This window comes from Dermacentor andersoni, chromosome 1, assembly GCF_023375885.2.
Source record: "Dermacentor andersoni chromosome 1, qqDerAnde1_hic_scaffold, whole genome shotgun sequence".
NCBI classification, from domain to species: domain Eukaryota; kingdom Metazoa; phylum Arthropoda; class Arachnida; order Ixodida; family Ixodidae; genus Dermacentor; species Dermacentor andersoni.
In genome coordinates, this window is record NC_092814.1 from 350,601,187 (window position 1) to 350,612,652 (window position 11,466).

The following is an 11,466-nucleotide window of genomic DNA, read 5'->3' on the forward strand; positions in this document are numbered from 1 at the left end:
GGGTAAGTCATTTACGTTTCGAATAACAGAGGACACAAAACTGAGCGCGGAGGAGCGCCGGATTCAGCTGGGGCCGTGTTAGACGAAGAATCATTACTGGTGACAAATTGAACCCAAGAAAGAAGAAACGCACGAATGCAGTTAACGACTACCGGGTCTATATTTAATGCACCTAGTTTATGGTAGAGTACCAAATGGTTAATTTTACCGAAGGCTTTAAAGGAGTCAAGAAATATGCAACAAGTAGGAAAGCTACAATCACGATAAACATGTGAATTGTGAATGAATTAGAGCGGGTGAATCTCATAAGAGTAAGACTTGGAAAATCAATGATGAAAATTAGAAAAGAAGTTGTTGTATTCAAGAAAGTTCATCAGATGAGTGAAAATAACATGTTCCGTTGTTTTATAGGGTATTATAGGTAAAGATATGGGTCGATAGTTAAGTGGATTGTGAGTTATGCCGGATTTCTAGATTGACACAACCTTTCCAATCTGTCACTGATGAGGTAATGAAGCGGATTATGACTGAATATATACTCTAGGATGTAGGAGCAATACTCACAAAGTTTTTTCAAAACCTTTGAGGTTATTCCTTCTGCTTCACAGGACGAGCTGAGCTTGTTTATTATTTTTTATACCCGCAGAGTCAACAACAATAGAATTCATTGGAAAAACATAGTAGCTAGCTGATTCGGTAGTTCATAGCCAGATTATGCAGGTTAGAACGACTGGATAAGTCTATTGTTTAAAACACTTGAACATTGGCGACTGCGTACGGGGTCACTAGTTGGTGTGTTGGCAATCGAAGGCAAAAAGCGAACGCAAAAGCACCTATTGAGTGTACAAGCAGGTAAAGAAAAAAATTCGCAGTTTCCCCCGAATGGCGAAGCATCGCTTGAGATAGCAAATTAGTAGACACCTATATCACGTCAGGATAGTAGATTTATCGTCCGTATAAACTTGTAAACATTCGCTTACTAACTAAATGAACAAGCATCGATCGGGTCACACGCACACAAGCAAACATCATCACATCTCACACAATGACCGCGCGCACTCGCTGTGAAAATGCTGGAGTGAGAAAGCGCGGCAGCAGCAGAGAACAAATTGACCTTCGTGCTGCCTCTCACTTCAACGCGGACCAAGCGGCTGGAATACAGCGCACACAAGCTATGTGCACTCGGCTCACTCTGTTCCCATCGCAGGTCTCTTTCAAGATAGGGCCCGCGCGGCCGCGCCATACGCAGCAGCCGCTGGAGTAGAACGCCCCCACCGCCTCCCTCCCCTCGGTGCCTTCCGCGCGATGGACGACGGCGCGCTTCCTCCCCGCTTTCCTTCCTTGTGCGCGCGAGATTGAGCCACCATCTTCGGCTCGCCCTCGCACACTTCCACTCTCACATAAAGCATGCGGCGCTTGGCGACGAGGTTATTGCCCTCGGACTTTACACGAAACGTCACGGCGACGGCAGATATCCGCCTATGGTGTCCATATAATTGCTATCGCAATAAATGTGTTCTGTCACACGACTCGGAGCACAAACCCTCTGGTCAATTCGCTGGGGTTGCTCGGTTTACAAGGAACAATAACGCTGCCGTGGGTGTGATTCCAAGGTTATTCGCTTGGACACCTCGTACCATGTGAAAACGTGTCATGTTTCACTGAGTCGTCACCACCCCGCAGCGCTTCCTTTCTTTGATGTTGGATCTTTTTGTGAACCCAAGCGGACAATGTTGAGAGCTTAGCATTGTCTTGAAATGCCGCAAAACTTGTCAGTGCTGTGAGCAAGAGAGAGAGAGAGAGAGAGAGAGAAGGGAGGAAGGAAAGGCAGGGAGGTTAACCAGACTGAATCCAGTTTGCTACCTTACACGTAGGGATGGGGATGGGGGAGTGAAAGAGAAAGAGAAGACGTGAGTCTATATCGCACTTTCACATGCACTAAGTTAGGTTCATGCCGTGCCTGCTGCTTCCTCACGTGGAGCTCACTGCTCGGCAAAATGCACCAATACGAAGTCAGTTTTCTTGTTGCAAACGATTGGACGTTTATTTTCTTAACGCGCAGCGAAGCAGAGCACATCACCCATTTGTCACCAACACCTTGAGCAGCCGCAGCATCCAGCGAGCGGGGCTTCTTGCTCATTCCCCAGTGGCAAGCAGACGGCGACACACCGAAACCATGTAGGACAGAAGGACTACATATGAAACGGCGAAAGTGGCGTAGAAGAGCTCCCGTACCAAATACAAGGATATTTATAGAGGCAGACGGCGGGTTCACTAGTGCCACCCGACGCCACCGCCGTGCTTTCCGAGCACTCCGACACCGGCTCCACCGGCGTAGACTCCGACGCCTCCCCCGCCGAGGCCGCCGTAAAGGCCAGCGCCCCCGTATCGGGCGACGCCCGCTCCGTACAGCCCGCCGGCGCCCCTGTACACAACTCGCGGTCTGGCCCCGGCGTACGACCCGGCGGCGCCGTACTTGGAAGCGAGCAGGTAGGCCGGCGGCGAGGACGACCGCAAGGCCACGTCGGCGGGGCTCTCGCTCTGCGTGCCGGGCTCGTTGGTGTCGACTACGGCCCGGAAGCCTGCCGCATCGGCCGTGTACTTGACCTTCCGCTGGCCACCTTCCGGCGTGCTCAGGGTGTACACTCCCTGGACGCTGCCGCTGCCGTCGCCGACCTCCTGGCGTGAGCTGGACCCGTCCGCTCCCTGAGCGACGTAGCCGAAGCTGTACGGCCTCGGCCTGTTGTCTTCGTAGGCCCTGTAGCCCTGCACGAGGCGCGGCGCGTTAAATCGCGTCACTTTGTGAACATGCTCAGCCAGGAGCAGACGGAACTGGGCCCGTATTCACGAAGAACTCTTACGCTAGATTTGTTACAGCCAATTCTGGTGCTGCACATGTTAGCGAAGGCGGCCATCCAATAACAAAGAGCACTTATCAACGAAAATTTGCGCATTCGCATCTCATATTTAACTTATGACACGCTGTGCGTGCTGGTGAATAATTATACAGCGTGTCTCAAAAAGTGCGTAGACGAGATAAGAAATTTTGGGGGGATTGTATTTGCGGCAGAGACTTGCATTTTAAAATGAATCGAGGTAGTGATTAGACGAGTAACTGTGAAAATTAGTATAATATTTTTTTAACGGAAAGAGACGGATTATTTATATATCTTGAAACCCGCTTTAAAGTCCACGGATGGCGGAATACAAGTCTTGCATCGAGATCAGTGGTCTGACTGTGTGTCGAAAAATTACTCGAATTTTAATAATTACTTTTCTAATCACAACTCGTAGCTAATTTATAACGTAAGCCTCTGTGGTAAAAGGAATTCTGTCAAAAATACTTAATTTTGGCGTCTTCACTACTTTTAGGAAACTTCCAACGCATTTTCTAAGACATCCTGCATAACGTTGCGAACACGACCTCTACTGCGATAAGTTAATGTTTCATAAAGACAACTAAGTTGCGTCACCGTCACTTGAGAGCTAGAGAATATCACGTCATATGACAGGATATTGTCTTTCTCAGTAGTGGCGATTGCAAAAAGGGAACAAGAAATTAAATGCGTGCTTTAAAGGCTCATATGGCGTTCCGGTGGAACGTGGTGTAATCGGTATGGTCCGCCAATTATTTGGCCACTTACCCCTCCATAGTATCCGCCACCGCCGCCGGCGAGGTATCCACGTCCAGCGTAGCCGCCTCCGATCCCAACGCCGACTGCTCCGAGACCGCCGACAGCAGCACCACCGTATCCACCGTGGAGAGTACGGGCATTGGCAAGGACGGCGAAGACGAGGGCGGAGGAGATCGCTGGCTGCGCATAGCGCCGGAAGCCCCTCTCTCAGCGAGAGCCACGTGCACAAGTATCGTATGCAATGTAATAACACAATTAAAGTGCTAACGTGCGGCCTGCTAGCTGTCCCTTTATTTATATGTATACGCTGGGCTGCAAACGGCCAGCTCAGCGTAAAGATTTAGCAGGCCCCCTATCGACATTGTATAGTGGACCTGCGGAGAGCATGTGAAGTACGAACTGTGTGGCAGTACTCCAGCCACCTATCAAAGTATAGAAATTTTCGCAAAATGAGTGGTACGTGTGATTGAGAGAATTATCTCAAAAGGCAGAGCCCATCTGCCTTTTGCCCTTGTATCCGAGACCTTGTTGTTTGAAATAAATAAAGATCATTATTATATCATTATTATATGTTATTATCATTTTCTTCCTTTGCAGATATATCCGCCATGGACAGCGCCCCAACGTGGCATCACAGTCATCATCATCAGCCTATTGTTTTCTGTTCACTGCAGTACAAAGGCCTCGCCCAACGAACTTCAACGATTCCTGTTTTGTGCTAGCTGATTCAAAGTCATGCCTTCAAGTTTCCTAATTTCATTACACCACCGATCTAATTCTCTGCCGTCCTGAACTGCGCTTCCCTTCTCTTGGCAACCACTCAGTAATGGAGCACCGATTGGCTACCCTGTACGTATTACATGGCCTGCCCAGCTCCATTTTTTTTCTCTTAATGTCGACTACAAAGCATCGGCTGTACCCACGTTTGCTCTCTAATGTACACTGCTGTATTTTCGCCTAATATTTTTTGTTCCATGGCTCGTTGCGCAGAACTTAATCCGCAACAGTAAACGTGGCAGAGCGAGTCGTTTTTCGATCCACAAACTCCGTTCGTGATAGCAGTAGATCGCTCAAACGTATACGTCAGGTATAGTTGTACATTGCGTCATGATTACAGCATGAAATTGGATAGTTCCGGCACGAGGTCTGAGACGCTGAAAAGCGACAACCAATGACGGAACTCGCGATAGATGCGTGGGATTTTAGGTAAAAGCATTGGACCTAAAAGTTATAAAATATCGCCTGCCCCACTGTCTAAGAGTCTACAGGACTGCGGCGCACGTTGCAGTTTCTTGCTATATATGACAGCAATGGATTTACTACACTTTTAGTATATAGAATCCGAACATGCATGATCGATATATATATATATATATATATATATATATATATATATATATATATATATATACACATATACATATATCCAACGATTGCTCCACGATCACGAAAATTTGCATTTGTCATCTGGTCTTTGATCTCTTTATGGCCACAGGTTAACTCCGCAACACCCATCTTAGTCTGCATCTCCTGAATCACCGTCTGCATCACCTGAATCATCTTAGTCTGCATCACCGGAACGATTTGATGTGCAGTTTGAGCGCTGCAATATATGGACGCTCAGACTCGCCTTCTTAAGACATTACCGCATTGCCTACTTAGTAATAATAATAATAGTAATGATAATAATAATAATAATAAACACAGGCTCTGTCCGCAACGCCCGAGCCTTCCGAATTCGAGTCGGAGGTTTCGGGAGGGCGCTCGTCTCACCTTCCACATGCTTGCTTGCTGCTCCCGCTGCTGGTGCGGTGGCGAGATCCCTTGCGTCCACGACGGCGGACGGCGGCCCTTTTATACGTTCCGAGCCAATGCGGCCGAGCGTGCGCGGCCTGGCCGGGATGCATGCAAAAGTGGGGACGATCCAGATGCACTGGTCACACACGCCCTTGCTCTGTGTATGTACTGTACTCTCCGTTTGGGCGCCCGCCTTGCACTGCCCTCTCCCTCGATCGTGAAGGGACGCGCACGAACACTATCTTCGAGCAGAGTAAAACATCTTGGAAGCGCCGCGTGTGTGATTTCCTTCGCCTTGTCCGTTCAGCTCTTCAGTTATCTCGCATTATACGTTTCTGTCGTCTGTTCGCCGCTTAGTAATGACAGTGCTCAAGGACGCGTAGGTCCCATAGCGACGTCAATGCAGGCCGTTGCATGTAAGTACATATATGCCAGCCCAGCGGCTGCATAATGTCACAATGCGTTCGGAACATTCAGGATGTTTCTGTGAAGCAGGATAGCTCAAAATATGTCTTAAAGCTATAACAGTATAAATGTAATTTGGGAAATATTTAGAACCGCGCTTTAGTGATTGTCATCCAAGAATTACAATTATCGCACTTTACACACTCTTAGGTGTTTCGAAATGGTTTATGACCACAAACCTTTGATGTGCCTCCGCTAAAATTTCACACATCGGATTCTAGTGAGATTTGTACGTGCTGTGTACGGGGCGGTGTCACACCGACAATAATTTTCCCCGTGAACGAGGCATGCCATCTGTCTAATGATTGCCAAACGCCCGCCACACTGTAAAATAATTTACACCATTAAATGTGAAAAAGGGTGTAAGCGTGTCTATAACTCACACCCTTAGGGAAAAGACGGGGAATGCGGAAGATGGAAATTCAAGACTATGAGCAAAACGTGAACAAGGTGAATGCAGGAGCCAACGTTTCGACAAGTGGACTTTTCTTCAAGGCGAAGTACGCCTTCCTCGCCACAGTATATATAGGTGGGGTTCTTCTAAAGGGGAGAAGGTGTGGGGCTGGAGGGGGCGGAAACGAGGGAAACGAGGAAAACACCTTCCCTCGTTTCCATACCTTCCCGCCTCACACCCTCTCCCCTTTAGAAGAACCCCATACTGTGGCGAGGAAAGCGTACTTCGCCTTGAAGAAAAGTCCACTTGTCGAAACGTTGGCTCCTGCATTCACCTTGTTCACGTTTTGCTCACACCCTTAGGGTGTGATTTATATAACGTACCCTTTTTCACTTTTAATGGTGTAAATTATTTTACACTGTACGGAGACGTGATGTTTTCGCTTTCTGGGTGGCAGGAGACCTGAGTTTTTCTATTTTTTTTAAAGCTATAAGAAAATAAAAATTCACGGTACCGCATCCTCAATTACTTGGGGGGCAATTAATCCTCCGCCACGACCGATGACGACGTCTATACTTCTTATCTATCCCTTAGCTGAATGAAACGAGCAAGCCACGGTCAGTGACCGATATATACATGGTATGCAGTGAATATCCTTTGGACAGTCGCGGTTAAAATGTGGATATTCTTCGGGTTAGCTTAGCGTGTCCACCAGACTCGATTCTATAGGGCTGCGCACATGCTTTAGAGCTTACATATGATGAAAATTGCGCCTTCCTGAGCAATATGTCGCTTGCTTGTTTCATAAATAATTTGCGCCCTGACGGTGTCGCACAGGTCATACTCACCTGAACTTATTTAGCACATTATTAGAACACATGAGGTTTCAGTCAGCAACACTGCGTTACGAATTTACTCAAGCGGCAGACAGCAAACATTCTGACTGCCCGCTGCATTTTTCTTTAGTCGCGTCACAACTCTGCAAGACTGCGTTTCACAGTGCGGGACTCTCCTGTACCAAACTTTGAGAAAGTTTATTGGCCCTTGTACTTGTTCATCTTTCTCCGCTGACTGCTTTTCAACAGTTAACGAATGTTCAACGTTATCGCTCGTCTCGTCGAGTACTTTGAAGGCAGCACCGACATTGTCCCTAGGGCATTTAGTCGAAGATCGTCTTTGTTTTCCCTGCAAAACGACGTCCTCGTAAAGAAGAACTTCTCATCTACCTGCAGCGCGCCGAAGAAGCACGACAACTCGCCCGCCTGCTCATCAAGAACCAGCAGAGCACCGACAGCCGGCACTACAACCTTCGACGACGCTACGTCGAGTACCAGCCCTGCAACCGTGTTTGAGTTTGGACCCCAATACGCCGAAGAGGACTTAGTGAGAAGCTTTTGTGGCGCTATTTCGGACACTACAAGATCATCCGACGTATTGGTGTGCTGGACTGTGAGATCGTGCCAGGCGGCACTGAGCAATCACAGCGGCGCCGCGCACGACCTGAAGGCGTCCACGTGGTGCGTCTTAAACCTTTCTACGCCCGCTGGCGAACTTCGGGACTTCGTTTCTTTGTTGCTGTTTCTTATTTACCACGGGTACCTTTGTATTTCGCTCTTGTGTTTCTTTGCAGCATCAGAACGATGCTTTCTTTAAGAGGTGGGGCATTGACACGAGTACTTGTTTATCTTTCTCCAGTGACCACTTTTCAGCGGCTAACAAATGTGCAACATTATCGCTCAGCGCGGGACGCGCCTGCATGCATCGGAAGTTTACAGAGTCTCTTAAGATCTCGCTTAAGAGGTGAATAGCGAAAGCCTACTCTTTCTTCTCTAATCATTCGCCTTTTCTCTTTGCCTCTTCTCTTTCTCTTCTTTCTTTTAGTCGTTACTGCTCACTACTAAGCATTTTTAGTCATTTGTAATCAATTGGGATCATTACAATTCATCGTTAGACATGTTGGTCATATCATAGTCATTAGTAGTCATTACGAGTCATTTCAGTCATTATTAGTCATTACTGGTCATGACTAAGCATTTTTAGTCATTTCTAATAAATTGTAGTCGTTGCAAGTTGTCGTTAGACATATTTGTCATTTCATAGTTACTACTAGTCATTGCAAGTCATTTCAGTCATTATTAGTCATTACAGCTCACTATAGAGTAAGCATATTTAGTCATTTGTAATCAATTGTGGTCGTTACAAGCCGTCCTTAGACATATAGGCTATATCGTAGTCATTAGTAGTCATTACAAGTAATTTCAGTCATGATTAGTCATTACTGGTCATTACTAAGCATTTTTAGTCATTTGTAATCAGCTGTGGCCATTACAAGCCGTCCTTAGACATATTAGTAATTTTCATAGTTATTTCTGGTCATTGCAAATCATTTCAGCCATTATTAGTCATTATTGCTCACTAGTAAGCATATTTAGTCATTTGTAATCAATTGTGTAATCAATATAGCTTTCATTGATTACGAGAAAGCGTTTGATTCAGTCGAAACCTCAGCAGTAATGGAGGCATTACGGAATCAGGGTGTAGACGAGCCGTATGTAAAAATACTGGACGATATCTATAGCGGCTCCACAGCCACCGTAGTCCTCCATAAAGAAAGCAACAAAATACCAATAAAGAAAGGCGTCAGGCAGGGAGATACGATCTCTCCAATGCTGTTCACAGTCTGTTTACAGGAGGTATTCAGAGACCTGGATTGGGAAGAATTGGGGATAAGAGTTAATGGAGAATACCTGAGTAACTTGAGATTCGCTGATGATATTGCCTTGCTTAGTAACCCAGGTGACCAATTGCAAAGCATGCTCACTGACCTGGAGAGGCAAAGCAGAAGGGTGGGTCTAAAAATTAATCTGCAGAAAGCTAAAGTAATGTGTAACAGTCTCGGAAGAGAGCAGCAGTTTACGACAGGTGACTAGGCACTGGAAGTGGTAAGGGAATACATCTACTTAGGGCAGGTAGTGACCGCAGAACGGGATCATGAGACTGAAATAATCGAAAAAATAAGAATGGGCTGGGGTGCGTTTGGCAGGCATTCTCAGATCATGAACAGCAGGTTGCCATTATCCCTCAAGAGAAAGTGTATAACAGCTGTGTCTTACCAGTACTCACGTAGGGGCAGAAACCTGGAGGCTTACGAAAAGGGTTCTACTTAAATTGAGGACGACGTAACGAGCTATGGAAAGAATGATGGGTGTAACGTTAAGGGATAAGAAAAGAGCAGATTGGGTGAGGGAACAAACGCGAGTTAATGACATCTTAGTTGAAATCAAGATAAAGAAATGGGCATGGGCAGGACATGTAATGAGGAGGGAAGATAACCGATAGTCATTAAGGGTTACGGACTGGATTCCAAGGGAAGGGAAGCGTAGCAGGGGGCGGTAGAAAGTTAGGTGGGCGGATGAGATTAAGAAGTTCGCAGGGACAACATGGCCGCAATTAGTACATGACCGGGGTAGTTAGAGAAGTACGGGAGAGGCCTTTGCCCTGCAGGGGCGTAACCAGGCTGATGATGATGAATCAATTGTGGTCATTACAAGCCGTCTTTGGACATATTGGCTACTTCGTAGTCATTAGTAGTCATTACAAGTTATTTCAGTCATTATAAGTCATTACTGCTCATTAGTAAGCATATTTAGTCATTTGTAATCAACTGTGGCCATTACAAGCCGCCGTTAGACATATTGGCTATTTCTTAGTCATTAGTAGTCATTACAAATCGTTAGTAGTCATTTTAGTCATTACTACTCATTACTAGACATTTCTAGTCATTTCTAAATAATTGTGGTCATTACAAGCCGTCGTTGACATATTGGTCATTTCGGAGTCATTAGTAGTCATTACAAGTCATTAGCAGTCATTATTAGTCATTTCTAGTCATTATTAACCTCTACCAATCTCTATTATAACGTTATCATTCACTAACTGTCACTCTCAATCATTTTTCATTCTTTAATCTGTCTTTAATCTGTCTTCATATGGCGTGATGACGCTTCGGCGGACACTCCGGAGTTCAGGTCTGCTAACACAAACTTCGCCATGAGCCTAGAAAGGCTTTCGCTTTAAAAGTTGTAATTAATTAGAGTGCGGCGTTACTGCCCCATGAAAATGACTGAGTAATTAGCAAAATGCAATCGATAGCTCTTTCCTCTTAACCTTTTTAATGTTGCACAGACGCAGCATATATAACCAGGTGGCCTGGCTTTTCCGAAACGACCTGCCGTGGTTGCTCAGCGGCTATGGTGTTGGGCTGCTGGTCGCGGCATCGAATCCCGGCCACGGCGGCCACATTTCGATGGGAGTGAAAACACCCCTGTACTTAGATTTAGGTGCACGTTAAAGAACCCCAGGGGGTCGAAATTTCCGGAGTCCTCGGCTACGGCGTGCCTCATAATCGGAAAGTGGTTTTGGTACGTAAAAGCCCATAATTTAAGTTTCCGAAACGTCCACTGTAGCCTTTCACACGTTGTTGATCTTCCATAACAGCTGCTTTTCAAAACTTTCGTTGGTCATATTCCTTCGTTTCCTTCAGCGACACTGAAAACTCACTAACCAACACCTTTTTCACAGAATTAATGGTTAGTCTTTGCCGCGGTGCTCGCGTCTATGTAGCACAGCGCTTCATTTTTTCCCAGGGCTCGGAGGAGGCGTTCGCGGTTGGCCGCTTGAAGAACTGAAAAAATCACCCGTACTTGATTTCTCGACATCCACGTCCAAACTGGTCGTCGCTAGGGAACCATAGCAGCGCTCGTTCATTTCGTCGGCCGATATCTGGTAGCGAGTCAAGATGACGAAATGAATTGCCTGTCTGCACATGCGCAATCGCGAGGTTGCTGCGTGGCACGACAGCAGGCATTCTACTGCAGCTATGACGACATTAAAATATTTAGAGCTACGTCGATCGACCGTTACAGCTTGTCTCGTCAATAAAGTAACTGGATATGTATGATCCATCACACAAAAAGGTAACTGAACTACAGTGTGCGTTACCGAGTAGAAGAGGCAATAAATTGTGAGACTTCCAAAATCAATTACAAATAATTAATTACATGTTATTCATAACCTACAAGTCTGGCTCGAAGAAGCGAATGAAGAGTTAGGATTCGAAAAGAAGAAACAAGAGCAAACAACGCGAGATGTAAGGTAATTGCTTGCAAGACTTTC

General features: G+C 46.2%; 1 protein-coding gene across 1 annotated transcript; it reads right to left on the reverse strand.

The window, feature by feature from the left end:
• Positions 1-1,977: 1,977 nt before the first annotated feature.
• LOC126516583 (uncharacterized) lies at positions 1,978-5,489 on the reverse strand. Its single transcript, XM_055063817.2, has 3 exons — positions 5,409-5,489; positions 3,645-3,815; positions 1,978-2,766 (listed from the first exon to the last, which is right to left on the reverse strand). The coding sequence occupies exons 1-3, from the start codon at positions 5,415-5,417 to the stop codon at positions 2,275-2,277; spliced, it is 672 nt and encodes a 223-aa protein (XP_054919792.2). The 5' UTR covers positions 5,418-5,489; the 3' UTR covers positions 1,978-2,274.
• Positions 5,490-11,466: the final 5,977 nt, after the last annotated feature.

Bases quoted from the DNA above. Each gene is read 5' to 3' on its own strand.
- LOC126516583 (XM_055063817.2), bottom strand. The intron at 2,767-3,644 runs GTAAGTGGCCAA...CGCCTCGTGCAG, and splicing joins GTGGCGGATACTATGGAGGG to GGCTACAGGGCCTACGAAGA.